The following is an 18,129-nucleotide window of genomic DNA, read 5'->3' on the forward strand; positions in this document are numbered from 1 at the left end:
TAAAGTATTGTGAATTTATATAAATGAATAGTTTGAGGAGACGATATATGGACAGAAAACACACAAACTTGGGATTAGGAGCAGGCGCCCTGCTGGACTCCTTTGTTAAAATAAATTAGAAAAAAAAAAGTACACAAGCTTTAACGAGCAAATGAATTTTACGTATTGATTTTGCAATTGCGCTTTTTCATCTTAAAAGTCAATCTGCAAACAGGAAAACGCTAGTTGTAGTCGAACCTCCAATGACGGCTACCTCTAAACAGCAGCCATTTTTTAATGTTTTCTTCACGTGGCCATTGTTATGAGGTTTCACTGTATTAGATTTCATCCTCTCGTAATTAGAAATAAAATTCCTAAAGTCAATTCTAATTATCTAAAATAGTTACTAATGTTATTGATTAGTTGGATAAGATCCTTCACAACTATTCAAACAGATTACTAACTTTTTACAAAAAATAAAATAAAATAAATAAATAAATAATCGATAAACTATAGAAATATTCTTTTGTAAAATATACTGTACATATGCAGTTTTAATAAAAATGTCGAATCAATTTGTATAAATTACAGAAATTCTATTGAACTTGTATTGAACAAGTGCAGCAGCTACCATAGATGCACACTATGCAACTGCATAGGGGTCATTTTGCTAAGAAGGGGGGAAAGGCCGGGGAACAAAGTATACAATCATACATTAAAGTATAAAATGTATAATAGCGGTATTCGAAGAGGCCAGAAGTTCACAGGAAGGCCTTTATTGCCGCGTTTGCACCAAGGCCCAAATGTAAAGATGGTTAAAACAAAATTTTATTAGTTGGTCTTCACTCAAATAGCAGACCTATAGAATCGCACTGTCGTCTGTCTGTCCTTCCTTAATTTCGATAACGTGGTTAGATAGTTAAAAATCGAGACCAGATATGGAAAACTTAAGGGCCGAAACCACGATTAAACCATATTCTGGTCTTAACCGGAAGTCAGCGGTTTTAATTTGACTTTTAAACCAGCAACTTTCTGTATCGACCATTCCTTTCACTCGACACTACATCGCATGTCGCTGTTTACTCGCAACAATCAATACTTTCGACTTTACATCAAACTACTCGTTACACTTTACCGTTATAGTGTTATTTATACCTTAACCGCCGACAATGTTAATGGTTTTCTATGCCGCTTTAATGCTCCTATTAATTACTTTTGCAAGGTAAGTTATATATTATCTTTCAATTTTAACTTATAACAATGTACATAATCGAATATTTAAATTATTGATAGATAATGCACGGGAATGCACGGTGGTGTGAGGGTCTTGGCACTGTAGATTGCCGATAAGTAATTAATTCAAGTACTTATTTTGCTCTCTAAAATTGCAAACATTGAGTTATTTACAATGAAGCAAGCTTTAAAAATCGATAAATTTTCAATAAATAACAATTTTTGTTTCGTGTGTTTGCGACAATGCATTTTGCAAGAGGGGTCCTTCAACATTTCAGAATCCATGCTACTTTTTAGCTATAGAAATGGCACATTGTTTACGTATTAATATGCCATTTCTATACTCTTTTAGTATGTTTACATATTACTATTTGACTTATATTTTCTTGTTTTCTGGCAATTATATTTTTAAGAACGTAGGATAATATGGCAAACAAGTTGACCGTATTAAAAAATACGCTTCTTAAAACGCAATCTTCTTTGCAAAATAACATGTTGACACCCAGAAGTTACTAAAATATTGACAAAAACATTTTAATTATTCATATAACCTATTAAGGAGAATATTTACGTATTTAACTTTTATAAGATTTATCCGTTTACACTCTTATAACCATCTGAAATTATACAATTTATTAATTTAAAAACTATCGTTCCATGCTATTAAAATTCATTGAATATTTTCTAAATTAAAATAAGTTTCAATTTTTATTTATAATTAAGTGATTATACACGCGATCTCCAGTAGATCGCGTGAGAAATTTAATTAATGCTTTCTCTATGGGGAACCTTTTCCAAAAATTCTCGAAAATGGTAATAGAATCAAATAGTTTTTTTGCATTAGAATTCTAATTAATTATTCTTTTAACATTCAGTTCGGAATTTCGAAAACACAATACGTTAATTTTTTACAGATTTTCTAAGATTTTAAAAATTTATAGAAAATTTACGAATTGTATTTTAAAAATTCTGAACCGTGAGTTAATAGAGGAATTAATTCGAAATCGAACGCAAAAAACTGTTTGATTCTAACTACTTCCGTTTTGAGAAATTTTGGATAAAGGATCTTCCCATAGGAAAAGCATTAAATTTTTTATGCCATCTACTGGAGATTGCGTGAGTAACCAAAGAGATTATGCATTATATAAAACCAGCCTTCTTTTATATTTATAATAAATATTATATTAGTAAAAGTAACAATGACAATTTGTGTTTCTTTCCCGTAGTGACAGTGATGATATGGAAATTGTACCGAAGGACTATAATCGTGATCTCCCACCAATTATTAACGGTAAGTTAAGGTTACTAAAATTATCCATATTTGAAATTTACATAGTTATAGATAGATTACTGTATATATAAATATGAAGGTTATCTATAGAAACACCCTTTATATATTTTAAATAGAATTCTAATATTCCGATTAGAAGGAACAGTAAATCCTTCAGTTACTGATATTATCACGAAAATGTTCTTTAATTGTACAGATTATTATTTAGTAACATAAGGAGAAACAAGAATAGAGGGAGACCCGAATTTGTAGGGCCTTTTGGCTCCCCAATTCTACTTTACACGTATTTAGGCATACCTATACTATAAAATACTTATACTATAAAATGTTATGGCATTCGAAACTATAAAATATAAAATAAAACTGTATTCGATGTATTAATTATAATTAAATATATATGCCACAATGCCGGGCTGCAATTTTTCCTCATAATGCTCTGAAATTTTGTAGTCTTCTCCCTTGTACAGTACATCATACTTTTACTGTTAAGAATAGTCATGCCGATCATCTACCTAACTCTGTTCTTGAGATTAAGGACAGTCTTGCGGACAGACGGTAGTGGGAATTAATCATCCCCGGATAGGACTGTAAAAAAACCCAAAGCTTTGGGATTTTATCTTATGTATGCCTAGTGCATTATATTAAGAAATATAGATATAATTTTGAATTTTAAACATTTTATTTTACTTTAAAATTACTTTTTAAACTTAAGTACAAATTTAATATTGAATATACAGTAGATGTAAAAAATAAGGACATTTCAAAGTAAACAAAATTACATTCAACATGTAATTGTAATTACGGGATTTAATATCGAGCGATTGAAATATTGTTGGATATTCAAGGACATAAATTTAAAATACTGTATTCAGTTAAATTATTCATTTCTAAAATATTTAAAAATTTATAACAATATTAATTATTATTAAGACGGCCCTTGTTAAAGGGGGGGCCTTTGTTAAACCAAATTAAGGTTTAACAAAGGCTTACTATAAAGGCTAATTATATATTACACTTTACAGGTAATTAATTATACAGATAATAAATACTAAAATTATTTACAGTGTTCAAGAAATAATAATAATTAACTCACGTGATTAATTATGTCAAGTATTTACTTCTAAGCTTCTCAATACAAGGATCTTGAAACCGAATTAACAAAATTTCTTTTATCTCAGATTCTTTCTTTATCGCAAAAGTGAGATAAAGAGTCACATGTTATGTTTTTTAGTAGTCAAATTTATAATAATGTAAAAATGCAAAAAATTCCGTTTTTTCAGATCTTCCAGTACCTGTTTATGTTTCCTGTCAAATACTTGGAATCGATAGCATAAATGAAGCAAGCATGGTGAGTGAACCAATAATTTACATGATTAATATCGTTTTATATTATGTAAATAGCTTCTACCGCATTATTTTTTTTATATTAACCATTATAATTCCTGTTATTATTTCTCTTGTATGAATATTTAAATCGTAATTTTTCTTTTGCTTACATAAATAGGGAAAGAGGACGAAAGTATAAATTAAAATCCAGAAACACGTGTCCAAATTTGTTTGTTCGTTAGGAGTTTTGTCATTCTCTCTTACGCAATGTAAAAAACACTATCTATCTCTCTTACCCTTATATTAAAAAATGGGTAATAGGTTACATATTAGTTTAGTTCAGTATTTTTCAACCTGTGGGTCGCGACAACCAGAGGGGTCGCAAAGCCTTACACGGGGGGTCGCGGGTTAAAGAAAAAGACAAGTGTTTGTAAGTCTTACACTACAATAAAAAAATCTAGAATTTTAGTGAGAAGGCTGTGCCTGTTTATTTTACAGTACAATTGGTTTTTCGATCGACATTTAAAGAAAGAAAATTAAATACGTAGTTTCTAAAATCACTGATATAGTTTTAATATGGCCCTGGGGGGGTCGCCAGAATTTTTTAACTTGTAAAGAGGTCGCGTATTCAAGAAGGTTGAAAAACACTGGTTTAGATTGTATCCAAGCTTTCATTTAGAATCGTTGGTTGATGAGTAAATGGGGGTTTTCTGGCACTTTTACGTTGAGGAACATGTGTAAGGCGAGTGGGGTAATTTCGGAACAAGGTATAAACTTAGGCTGAGAACCATTTCTCGATAGAAAAATGAGACAGGGGTAGCCTCAGATGATAAATATAATATCCATTCTTATTAACATTCCTTCGTGAAATATTGCTAGGCATTATTAACAATTGTTGGTACATTTGTTAGACTATTATCAACTATACTGATTTGGTGGCATTGCAAGTCTCAATTTTACTTTATAATTAGCATTGCTCTCGTGGATTTAATACTTAATTTCGATTTCTCTTTTTGACCATAGCAATTAATGAGTATTTAAAAATTTGGTTACATTCATACCAAGTAATTAAACTTTTCAATAACCTAATAGTTACAAACAATATGCAAACTGAAGTGATGGAATAAGCAACGCAACACTCGAGCGAACTGCCAAGAGGGAGTGCCTCTCAGGAGGACTTTTATAAGAAATGGTCCCTATTTAGGTGTAGGCACGCGAAGCAAACTAAGCAAACTTCACACGGCCAACATCTTGGACATGCACGATTCACGCGGCCAGCATGTTTGGCAGACACGAACCCGCAACCAACTAGCAATGTTCATTGGTTTTATCTATTGTGCTACTGGTGTGGCGCAAACAAAATGGTTTCTGTAAGGATGTCGTAATAAAATTTAAAATACTTTAACAGTAGCAAAGGTTTAGTAAACAAGTACTGTCGATCCTCATAGAATCATTTTCAGGCTACACAAATTTTTATTTTAAGTTTGATATTTGTGTAACACGAAGACCCTTTGAAGGTCGTAATTACTTGTTCACTAAACATTTATTTTTTTCGTACTTGGTTTGTTATTTTAGCGGTTATAGAATGTGTCATGCACCACCAAGTTAATCTATCACGAATCTATCACAAAGTTTAACTAACTATTCATAAACAAACACCTTAATAACGTTTTCTACTTTCATTAGATGGTATATTATTAATCACTATCACCAATTCTATTGATCATTTGATGATAACAATATTTTATACTATATTGAGATAGAAAGAATTAATAAAAATAATGTCTTATTCACTTTTAATATAACAGGCCGTCAATTTTACCACTAAATGAGGGGAGTAGACGCTATTACCGATAATTCCGTGAAAAGAAGATTCATTAAATCGAGGGCCTACTATAGTCTAATAAGATTAGTATCTAAATAATTAAAGTACATTTATTTTAAATAAACAAAAACATTTCAGTAACAAGTTGCGTAACTTTCCCGGTCCGACCCTACTCGAGATATGACACTTGACTCCTCTATATCCCCACCCCGTCGACTTTTAACCACCAAAATTTAACAAAATAGATACCCCTAACATACGAAACTCCCTGCAAAATTTCAGAAATTTTCGACGAAAGACAAGACTTATTAAGTTTTAAATTGTGTGAACATAATTATTAAGCTTTAAATTAGGGAAATGATTATAAACGTGCCACACACGCACATGGAGTTTCCCAGTTTAATATGCCAACATACAAGAAAAAGTCCCGATATTTTTGTTTGTATTTATAGATGTTCCAAAATCCCAGAGTTCAAAAATGTAAAAATCTTCGGGGGAGGGAGATCATTTTTTGACCGATCGCCATACTTTTCCTCTGTCATATTTATAATATAATTTCTGTTTATTATATAATAAAGGGAAATTATATTATAAATCTACAATATACAATGACATAATTACATCTATTGTATAATCGATGAAGTGTACTAAACGAGATGTATTTTACACGACACTTGTAGTGTTGTAAAACGAAATCGATTTTATTAATACTGAATTTCCTAAAGACAATTTTACTAAATTTATTTAGTAAAAATGTTTTAGATTCTCCCCTTAACTTGGAGGTACAATCTCCAACCCGTCGCTCGCAGTAGTGTTACGAATTTATGAATAATAAGCACTCAGAATTGGGTAGAAATAAATAATTCCACCCCTTAATCACTAATGTGTATTCCGTTTAATAAATTTATCTGTTCGTTTATACAGTAAAACCTGTATAAACCGGAATGGCACGAATATTTTTCCGTTTAGGCAGGTTCCGTTTTAGATAGGTTTTTCCGTGTTTATAACTAGCAGACGGGTCTTAGACAGTAAATGTGAAATATTTGTTGCAGATCGTTTAGAAACCAGACAGAGATTCTATTTTATATATATAGAATATTATTTACAAAGCTGCGTTTACTGTAGGTGTGTGTTTTGTATCGTGTGTATTGTGTATTTGTGTGCAAATTTAAAAAATACTAATGAAATTCTATTGTTTTGTTTATTTATTAACTTTAAATCGCTAAATTCGTTTTTAAGTCAATACATAAGAGCAATTTTTATATAGTTACTATTTGGGAATTTGTATATGTTTTACATAATGCATGTATTGTCTATGAAATTGCCGATATCTAAAACAATATCCAAAGAAGAGTAATAGATAAAGAGGGGAGAGTAGAATGTTAATGAATGTGTTATAAAACGAAATGAAATAGAAGCAATGGGCAAAATTAATAAACTTGTTTAAGACGGTTTGCATTGAGGAAGCATTATAAACAATCGACCAGAATAGTATCGAGTTACGTCAATAGCAACGGAAACGTGTCGAGAATATCACGAAGTGGTTCAGTGGGACAATTCACCGAACGAGTTCGTGACACGTGACACGGATGTAAGCTGATGATGATGTGAATTAAAAAAAGGAAAAAATTTATTGATATTTAGATTTTTATCAGCTCATTTATTATAAAACAAACACTCATTTTTATTTAATTTTAGGATTTCCGTTTACTTCTATTGATTATATCAGTTTGGAAAGATCCGAGATTGAATTTAAAGCATATAGTTTCGGAATATCCCGTTGTTTTTCCTTCTGGTGAAAGAGAGAAAATCTGGATGCCAAAATTTGGATTTCCTAATAGCAAAAAAATCGAGAAATTTGATGAAACGACGGGTTTTTCTGTTGTAAAAGTTTTAAAGGACGAATCATTATACGGAGTTCTCAGGTATATTAAATCGTAGTAATTAATTGTTTACAGATTATGTTAATTTAATTAATTTATAACATTCTTAAGATATTTATTTTACTGTTTAATTCATCTTTAATATGTTGTATGTATTTATATAATTTTTAAATTAAACACAACTTGATTTACAGGACAAATTTGTTAGTAGACTGCCCAATGGAATTACACGATTATCCTATGGATGTCCAGATTTGTCAATTTTTAATTTCTATCAGTAAGTTAACCACTCGTTTATTTTTCGTAAGAAAAACCTATTTATTTAGAAATATATTTTATACTTTTCCATGTTATTTAATGTCGTAAATAGGGCTAAATCTAATAAGTCAAAATTTCTCCTCGTAAGAATCTACAGGGTGCTCCGGAGAGCCACTAATACTAATATGAAAGACCTTTTTATGGCGGGTCACCATCTGGTTGTGAGGTAACTGCAACAGAGGATACCCTGTTACATGGAGAAGGGCATAGTAACTGCAAGTGTTAAATTACACTAAAATAAATTCAAAACAATAGCATGAGTATTTATAAGATGACACCTCTGCATTAATTAACCTGTCGTTTTATTTTCAAAACAGACATTTACATTAAAGTCCTCTTTACATATTTTACATCTTTTTATACTTTAACACAAAGTCAGACACCTTAGTATACCAGGCACTATCTCGTGACACCGACAATATTTTAACTTATTGAGAAAACAATATATTTTTTTAATTTTACCAATCGATATTTACTCAAAATTTTCTATTTATATCGTGCATTTATAGCTATTTTGGCAAGGTAAATAGAAAGCAAAAGAATTTGATTTGCCGTATTAAATGTTCGTGATGTGATACGAAACCATTAGTTAAAACAACTCTTATTAAAACAATACCTTGACCGACACGCGATGTGAGTATATCCATAAAGAAGTCTTAAGAGCTGCGAACAGAACCATTTACTAATACAATTATCGTGTAACAACCTTTAATTTAAAATACATATAAATGTCAATATATTTTGTGAAAAACGTTAAAAAATTGAAAGTTTCGCTGCGTGTCAATAAGCCTACATAGAATTGAACTGATTGGATGATTTTCAAGGTGGTGCCTCCCAAAAGGGCACTGTAGGGAAACTGGCTCATACCTAGATGTTAAATATAATATGATTATTATTCAATTTACTTACATATTTTACATTAATTAAGTTCTTTGTGCTAAATTTTATTACGTCATAAGTAAATATATTTAATGTAAGGCTATAAAGATTGTAGTAAGAATAAAATTTGGAATTTAGCCTATTTTTAAAACTATTTTATGATTTTTAAGAGGTATATACAGATAAAGAAACTGTATTAAAATGGTTGGGAGAAGAAGGAAGTCCTTATCAGTACCTTGGTAAAAGCGTTCATATCAGGAATATAAATTTACTAAAATTTCAGATGAATGATGTTCAAACAAAGAAATATACAGCTGTATGGGTCAGCGGTAAGTTGTACCACATTTATTTATTTTTTCTTATATTGTAGTTAAGTTTAATAACTGATTTTTTGAATTTTACATTCGATACATAAAGTACAGTGTGATTCAAATTATAGTTACCCTATTTGGCACCTTATGCAATGGGCAAAACCTCGTAATTTAATTTGCACATGTTTCAGACAATGGGGAGGAGCTTTATGAGAAGGAATAGTTCTAAAACCTATTGCTAGGAATGCTATGTAGTGTCCAGTTAGACTTAGAAAAATGTTCCTAGTCAACCATAATTAGCTTACTCAGACAGACACGTTTAATTACTGATAATTTTAATGAAAATTGTAATTGTTGACAATCAGTGTGAAGATACAATTTGTACTGCTGAAATGCAATACAATGCTGGTAAAGAGGTGGCTGTTAGTGTCAATCAGAGGATATGTTCGATGTGGTAGAAACGAGAAGCTAATACAGCAAGATAGAATTCTTAACTGCATCATGTAATTGATCTGATGAAATCTGACGTAAGTGTTGCAGTTAACAATTACAATCTTTATTAAAATTTTTACTAGTTAAACGTGTCTATCTGAGTAAGCAAATTATAATATATTAGGAACTTTTTGTAAATCTAATTTATGTGCATCTCTAGCGGTAAGTTTTAGAACTATTGTTTCACATAAAACTCTTTCCATGATTTGAAAAACGTGCAAGCAAATTTAACGAGGTTTTACCCATTCTGAATCAGGTAACTTTATATACAGGATGATAGAAATTAAAGAAAAATTCTTTTGAGATTTAAAAACATAATTTATTTAATTTTGATGAAATTAATAATATAAAGTTTTTACTTTCCATGAGCGTAAATAAACCTATTCTACATGTCTAATTATGAACTTATCAATTTAGAGTTTTACAATCATCTGTATCAGTAGAGCATTTGATAGACATTTATATATAAAGGTTTTTAAAAATTTTAAAACAAAATCACGTAATAAATACTTTTCTCCATTATGTACTCGATAACTTCAATATTAGTCTGCATGTAGAATGCAGCTTACTGACTTTTTTGTCATTTAATACACTAAATTCACGTGAGCATGAACATCCTAAAGATCAATATAGTAGTTTGAAATGCATACCCTTAATAACATCAGAGTTGAATATTACAGCTCTGTTAACTGACAATATGAGATTTGAAAGACAGACAGATACAAATCTATGCACGGCAAATAAAAATCAATTTCATTTTCGGCGCCATTATTCTTTTCAAAAGAAACAGATATGAATAAAATACGAAGCAGATAGTAACCATTATATTATTACTGTATCAATAATTCCTTGTGATTAATAAATATTTCATAAAAATTCTTTATTATTTGCTTTGTATTTATGTTTATGTTTATCTGTGCAGATAATAATACCAAATTCAAATTGCCGACTGAAAAAATGGTTTTAAAATCTACTTTATTTTTATACAAATATGTATTAAAATAAGTAACAATTTAAAAGCCATCAAAGTATCAGACAGAGAAAGTAAATTGTCACCCCATGTTAAGTAATGAGCAGTTGTCCCGTAATTTGTCCACTATAATTTAAATTTTGAACGGGCTTGTAAAATATTGAAAATTTTACAGGCCCCTTCAAATTACGACGCACAGCATATGAACCATTTAATACAAAAATTCAATTTAGTAATCTTCTTGAACAATATTTTGCCTTACTAAAGTAGCTAAAATCACCGAACATGCCTGATCACGGGTTGGCCACATGTGGTTTTTCGGATTGTTGTGTGACGCACACTTAGTGACGTAATATTAACAGGAGTCGAATATCGAGAAATCAGCATTTCAAGCTATCTACTCACGTACGCAGCGTGTTCTTTCGTAGTAAACTAGTCATGATCTACGACTTTATAATTGTCATTTTTTGTATTGTGCATAGTTTCCGAGACAGAAGCCCTTACTTCCGAATTTTACCGCTGTGTCGCTGCAAGCGATCACTTCTCGTAGCGTATAATTACCACTAAAATTGGGCTGGAATTTAATTTAAAACTTGCTGCCCAATTTTAGTGGTGACAATAAATTGCAGACCTATACATTCCTACATATATGAGCCATTCACAAGCCAAATCGATTAACTCCACATTTCGATTTTTTTTTTTTAATTTTAGTGTGAAAGCATTTGATATACTCTTAACTTATCATTAGGGAAACTTATGAATATAAAAAAGGATTGATACCACTTAATGATAAAATTTTATTGGCTATCGAAAAATATTTTATTTATTTCAGAAGCCAATCTAATTAACTCCATACTGTAACGTTAATCCGTCAGCGCACACTGCGATTGCAATGCTGCAATATGCGCTGACCAATGCTTTATAGATAACGGTGAATTATTTAATATTATTTCATCACAAAAAGTAAGTAAAAAATTAGTTACAGTGTAACTGCCGCAGAAGTAAGTATACTTGTGGAATATTAAACAATTGTTTTAATTTTGGTGACAATTGTTTTTAGAAAAAAGAAAAGTTATACCCGTTACATCAAGATGGATGAAACTAAAAATAATTTTTTTCATTCCTCCTATTAAACGTGATTTTTATAAACATTTAAGATCAAATCGACATGATGGGACCTCAAAACTCAAATACAGCTGACGAAGAAGAAAGACATCGTTTATGTTGATGAATAATCAGTTTAAACAAAATAATAACAACCATTGTAACAGTAACAAAATAGTTATTATTCATTTTGGCGAAAAATCTTTAATTAAAAAAATGTACGCTAATGCCAAGACTGAATTTGATGTTATTAAGTTTTTCAATTGCCAAATCGATTAAGTCCCTCAATCACACAAAACTGTAATAATAATAATAACGATTATAGCGTATCAATGCTATCTTATACATTTTGTATGTAGTTAAATAAAAGCTACATCTACAATAATAAATTCTACAATGTTTATTTGAATTTATATTTTACAAGGAATTTTAAAAAAGAATGTATTACTTTTGTCACTTTAATCTATTTTTTGTTTTATGAAGTTAATCGATTTGGCAAGTGAGCGGTACATATATAGATTTACTCCTCGCAATAGATTAAATCACCATTAAAATATATTATAGATATTATTTATATAATTACTTAAAAATAGTTTTAATAACAGAAACTCATATTAATTAATTAGTAATTATTGTTTTTCTATGGTCATCAACATTTACTTTTTCATTATTTAATAATTTAAAGATATAAAATTAATTACATAAGAGATACAGTAGAGCGTCGGTTATCCGAAAGACTTTCAGCCTAAAATATAATTTTTATTTGTTTTTGTATTTTTCAATGTATTTATTTCGTTTGTAAAACATAAAGAAATCATTTTTAAATTAAATTAACGATACAACAGCCACGATTATTATTTTAAAAAGTTTACGTTAGGCTTAAGATCGACAAAAATTCAACGCGAAGCGACACGCAACGGAGAAAAATTTCAACACGGGATAGATTAATATATTTTTTCGTATATAATCGGTTATCCGAAAAATAAGTTATCCGAACAACCCCAGTCCCCAATTGATTCGGATAAACGACGCTCTACTGTAATTTAATTTAATGAATACATATTTATTCCGTTTATCTAACCCTTAATTACATCTGCTCGTATAAAGATTAATTACTATTCTATCAAATTTCAGTATGGCATTATTATTTATAATTTACGAAGCATTAAAATAATATCATCATTATGTGCTACTTATGCGCAAAATGCTAATTTCATGCAATATTTCCATAATTTATAAATTGTAATTAAAGTCTAAGTATTACACAATAAATCGTGTTAGATTAGGTTCTGTTTTCCTCATAAAACACCTTACAATTTTAGATGCCCAAGGTCAGGATCTGCTCCTTACCATGGCTAACTAAACCTGTAGTGATTTAATATTTGAGATGTTCATTTTCCTTTTATTTTCCCGGCGGTTATGTATACATAACAAGGAAAAGTATTGGAATCGTGTCAAATTTGACATCAGAAATTTTTCAGATCTCCACATTTTCAGACCTCCTGAATCCAAAAGTCAAAAAAAGGAAAAATTTCCTGTGTGGGAGTATTGGCAAGCGTGTATTTCCTTTATTATCTCAGGATAAATTAAAAATTAAAAATTAAAATTTGGTATGGTAACTTATAAATCACAGACCTTGGTGCTAGTAAATTTTGGTGGTTAAAGGTCGAGGGGATGGGGATATAAAGGGGTCATGTGTCATATCTTTGTTGGGTTCAGACAATAAAGAGTTTACTCGTTATTAGTATTTACAGTTTATATAGATATAAACTCGCCACTACGTTGAAAATTAAGCTTTTTGCCATTTTATACTGATTAATAATAATATAAACACTTTTTATAACAAAATCAAGCAATAGATGACGTGATTTTGTTATAACACACAACATAAGTTTATTTATCGAGATTAATAATATACGTTTCAAATAACATCTCATAACAGTCGGGAATGTTACGCAACTCGTTGTTGCATTTTTTTTCAAATATAAATTGACGAATCTATTGTATTTTAATTTCTAATTAATGTATGAAAAAAATTATATTTCTTTTTTTTATTTCTTTTGTCTGGCAAATTTTGGTCACTTTCTAGCTTTCCAAGGTTACACTGAGCCACAATAAAACATTGGACACTGCAGAGTTTATTATTTTTTTCTGGGAAAAACACGGTAAATATTTTTAGTGGCCAACAGATTGCAGTATCAACTAAAATAAAAATTTCTAACTTTCCTTTAACCGGTCTCATGATAAATACTAAAATTTATCTTGTGTCCGAGATTCCCCATATTTAGTTGGGATGGATTTTTCCCTGAGGCGTGGTGCAGGTGTTTGTCTATGAGATTAGACCTTCTCAAACAAAGAATCCTAGGAATATTTTCGAAAACGATATATCAACACGCCTCCTCATGATCATGGCCAAATCCTCAATTGTACTGGAAAAAAGACTTTCTTAGAATCTATGTCCTCTTCGTATTCGAATTCCATGATGACAGACAAGAGAATACATTAATGTATTATTGTTCTGTTCATGGTAATTAACCTATTTTCAGCTACTTGAAAGAAAAAAAGAGACAACAGCTTATATCAAACGTCATAATAAAATTAATCATGAACATAACAACGTTCATATTTTAAATATTCCAAATAAATTTAAGCGTCAAATAATTTATTTACTTTTCCTGCTGTTGAAAAACAAGTGCTCATTCAATTCTCCGAACTTCTGTAAATAATTGTAAAATCCTTTCTGGAAGTGAAAATTTTAATTTAAAATTTATATTTATAACTATTTATTTATTATATAAGATGTTTTGTTAAATAATTTCAGGTAATTTTACTACGTTAATTGCCGAATTTAAGTTTACACGACGTCTTACTGGAAACCTGATGAATGTCTACATCCCTAGTACGTTAGTGGTCATGCTGTCGTGGCTGTCATTTTGGATCGATGTTCACGCAGCACCCGCACGCATCACTTTGGGTGTGACTTCAATCCTGACTTTAGTCACTCATTTGGTGCAGTCCAGAAGCTTCGTGCCTCCTGTGGATTATTTAAAGGCTCTGGATGTCTGGTTTATATTCTGCATCGTTCTGATATTTTTATCTTTACTGGAATATGCTTTAGCATATAATTTCGTCTTAAAAAAGCGAACGGTATGTTCACAGTTAACTGCTTTTTAACATTTTAAAAATATATTTCTGTTATTTTATTTTATACAGAGTAGAAATTACTGCCCATAAATATAAACTTTTATATATTTAGCAAAATCTCTGAAATATTTGACTTAAAAATAATTAATTAATGGGTGGTAGATGTACTCCTTGTATGAGCTACAGTGTTATTCCACTATTATTCATATAAGGAGTGCATCTATCACTCAATAATTAATTACATACAGACAAAACATGTACACTATTTCTTTCAAAATACATTTTATCAACTAATATTGTTGCAAATTTTATGATTAGTAAAGTATTTTTGAAGACATTATCTCTCTTTTAACGGCAGCATAATACGGATATAACAGATGCGGTAAGTTAGCTCCCCTCGTGCTTTAAACCAATATTTCCCTGAAGCGTACTTGAAAACTACCCGGGAAAGCGGACTCCAGCTGTTCTCAAGGTCAACCAGTTTGTAAACAATGTAGACTGCACGTGTGAAATTTCACGCCTTGTTAAACGAAAGAATAACAATCCTTACAGCTATATTTTTCAAATAAAAGCATTTATTTTAAATTATTTTTATTTTTTATATACTTTTTTGTAAAAACACTTTTCGGGGGTTTTTATTTTGCGGGAATTATTTGCCGGCAATTTTTTTGGATGTCAGATTTGCGTTTAAGCGGAAATAATTATTTCATATAAGAAATAAATTTTTTGTGGATTTCTTAGTTGCATTTGAAGCGAAACAAAGTAGTTAATAATAAATTTTGGGAACGTTTGATATATCATTAATAATACGATAAAATTTGTCAATTTGGACACCGTTTTTGTGATTTAAGTTAGATTTTTTTAGAAATTTGTGTCTCTAATTTTTAACTTTGAGTTATTCTACACAGTTTCTATTTTAAGGTCTTATCAGTTAAATGCTGACAAGCAAACTTATGACAAACGTCCTTTTTATGGCTTTCAGAGAGTTTTTACACATTCCTGATCACTAATAACATCAGGCTATTCGTGGGTTAATTTTGCTAAGAAGCAAATAGCATTCGAACTTGCATGATAATACAGATAATCTACTATATAAAACTGAAAAACTGGTCAGTCTTTGTCACGGCAAATAGTTTACTACGACAATAGTGGAAACTTCTGAAAACTGGCGACAAGCTTCTGCCCTCCAATCTAGTGGTTGGAGGAGATAAATAAACTTCACTCCATTTGTACTGCGTGTATAAGGAGACGTTTTTGGGTATTAAATTAATTAATATAAAGTTTTGAACATTTTTATATCACACAATAATTAGAGTGGCCGGAAGAGGAGTTATTTGCGCTATGTATGGATGCTTTAATTATAAGATACAAAGTGATCACAAGTCGTTGTACAAATTCCCTAAAAACAAACAAGTGTATGTAAATTAATAAGCAATTAGATTGCTTTCATTTATATCAACATTCCTCCTTTAAAATATTGCTATCATTCAACGTATGTGTTTATATTTATTTTCAGATGCACTCAGTGGGTTATTAAGAGCAAAAGGTCCGATTTAGACAAGATTTTGAAAACAAAAGGGCCAGAATATTTAAATAGAAATTATGTCGTGTGTTCCGACCATTTTACGGAAAAAGATTATCTTCAGAAATATCAGCAATATTTCAAAACAGTTTTAATATATTTTTNTCTGGAAACGGGGGACCTAATTCTTGCATTTTGTGAAAACGGGTAAGATTGGCTATAATGTAATTATCTTAATCTTCACTATCGTTACTTTTTGCCCACAAATAAAAACCCAGCGAAGCGGGTTCTTGCAGCTAGTTTTCATATAAAAAATAAATTTTTTGTGGATTTCTGAGTGGCATTCGGATCGAAACAAAAGTCTGAAAGGAGTTAATTAAAAATGCTGATTATGATAACATGTCACACTAGATTGACAGTATCGATGTGTGGAAATAGCAATTAATCGCTAATATATTTTTCTTTTAAGGCAATTTTGTAAATAAAAACGTCACAGTTTGATAAATAATTATTTTCTACAGTATAATTTAAATTTTATTAAATTAACGAGCAAAACTTGCGCCAATGTTGGATGATTTTGATCTTATTGATACCCTTCGGCATTCAATAGATCAACAGAAACTTTTAAAAATAATTTTGTACACATTTTTACTTAAAAAATTCGCTTTATTTGCAGTAAAATGGTAGTACAAAAAAGGTATTCATTAACCATTTTACCTGATTGAAAAGTGATAAAGTTTCAGTATAAACAGTAAAGTTATTTGCTTTACTACTTATTCATGATGTTGGGTATTGATTTTAAAAATGGTATAAATCATTTTTTAAGCTAAATTATACAAATATTTTGTTGTAAAAATAATCTGTATATATTTTGTTTCTTCTGTTAGGCCAAAGAAACTCGTGTTCGTGCATTCCGTCCAGATTCTAAAGAGAAAGAATCTCGATTAGTCAAAGTGTGGATATCGTACTTGAAAGATAAAACTTCTACTCTAATTGAAGCGAAGGACTTGAATGTTTACGATAAAGTGTCAAGATACTTGTTTCCCTTTGTGTTTGTTAATTTTGCAAGCTTTTATTGTGTATATTATCTATCGAATAGAGATTTATAACATGAAAGAACCACAAGAATGGTGAATGGTTGATTACTACGATTTTCAAAGCTGTCTAGAACGATATCTAGCAGTTCAAATATAAAAATTTGGTATGTGGCATTTCAAATCAGGAGGAAGATATTTTTGTAATAGTACCAAAACTCATCACTTGCCCTTTTGACGCTGCAAGCAACAGACATTTCATTTGACAAGACATTACAAGACACGTTTTATATGTCTTGTAATATCTTTACATAGCGATGCAGGGAATAGTGGTCAGTGTAATCCCCAATTTGAACATGTAAAACACGAGCCGGCTGTTGACCAATGTGTTTACTGGTCCCATGTGACATTTTTCACATGCAGTGTGATGGTGCCTTTCTAAGCTGCCAAATTTGCAACATATCCTGTGTGTCCTCACAAATGAAATTATCTTCTCGTTACTTGCAATGCTAAAAGTATCATAACCTGAGTTTTAGTACTAATTTTTATTATGGAAATATCTTCCGTATGTCTTCAAATGTCATCATGCCAAACTTGTATTGCAAGTCATTTATACAATATTTATCAGCAAAAAAACAACAAACTACAAATACTTATCTTCACTTATAATTTAGTGTTGACTGAGACTAAAAAATATAGAAATTAAAAGAAATTATTCAGATAAGAAATCTAAAAGTACAAAATATACGTGTATTTATTTACTGATGCCAACATTTATAATCTAATTATTATTAAATTGAAAATTTGCCCAACGTCAA

At 30.2% G+C, this 18,129-nt stretch overlaps 1 protein-coding gene across 1 annotated transcript; it reads left to right on the top strand.

The window, feature by feature from the left end:
- The first annotated feature begins 1,154 nt into the window (after positions 1-1,154).
- LOC111636298 (glycine receptor subunit alpha-3-like) lies at positions 1,155-17,800 on the top strand. Its single transcript, XM_023381516.1, has 8 exons — positions 1,155-1,201; positions 2,439-2,503; positions 3,784-3,851; positions 7,353-7,579; positions 7,732-7,814; positions 8,905-9,063; positions 14,433-14,758; positions 17,165-17,800. Exons 1-8 carry the CDS (start codon positions 1,155-1,157, stop codon positions 17,384-17,386), a joined length of 1,197 nt encoding a protein of 398 aa, XP_023237284.1. The 3' UTR covers positions 17,387-17,800.
- The last annotated feature ends 329 nt before the right edge of the window (positions 17,801-18,129 follow it).

Source organism: Centruroides sculpturatus, unplaced genomic scaffold (assembly GCF_000671375.1).
Source record: "Centruroides sculpturatus isolate CEXI.00-Female unplaced genomic scaffold, Cexi_2.0 scaffold936, whole genome shotgun sequence".
NCBI classification, from domain to species: Eukaryota; Metazoa; Arthropoda; class Arachnida; order Scorpiones; family Buthidae; genus Centruroides; species Centruroides sculpturatus.

Bases quoted from the DNA above. Each gene is read 5' to 3' on its own strand.
- LOC111636298 (XM_023381516.1), top strand. From the start codon at position 1,155: ATGGTTTTCTATGCCGCTTTAATGCTCCTATTAATTACTTTTGCAAG. The intron at 1,202-2,438 runs GTAAGTTATATA...TCTTTCCCGTAG, and splicing joins CTATTAATTACTTTTGCAAG to TGACAGTGATGATATGGAAA. The intron at 14,759-17,164 runs GTATGTTCACAG...TTCTTCTGTTAG, and splicing joins TCGTCTTAAAAAAGCGAACG to GCCAAAGAAACTCGTGTTCG.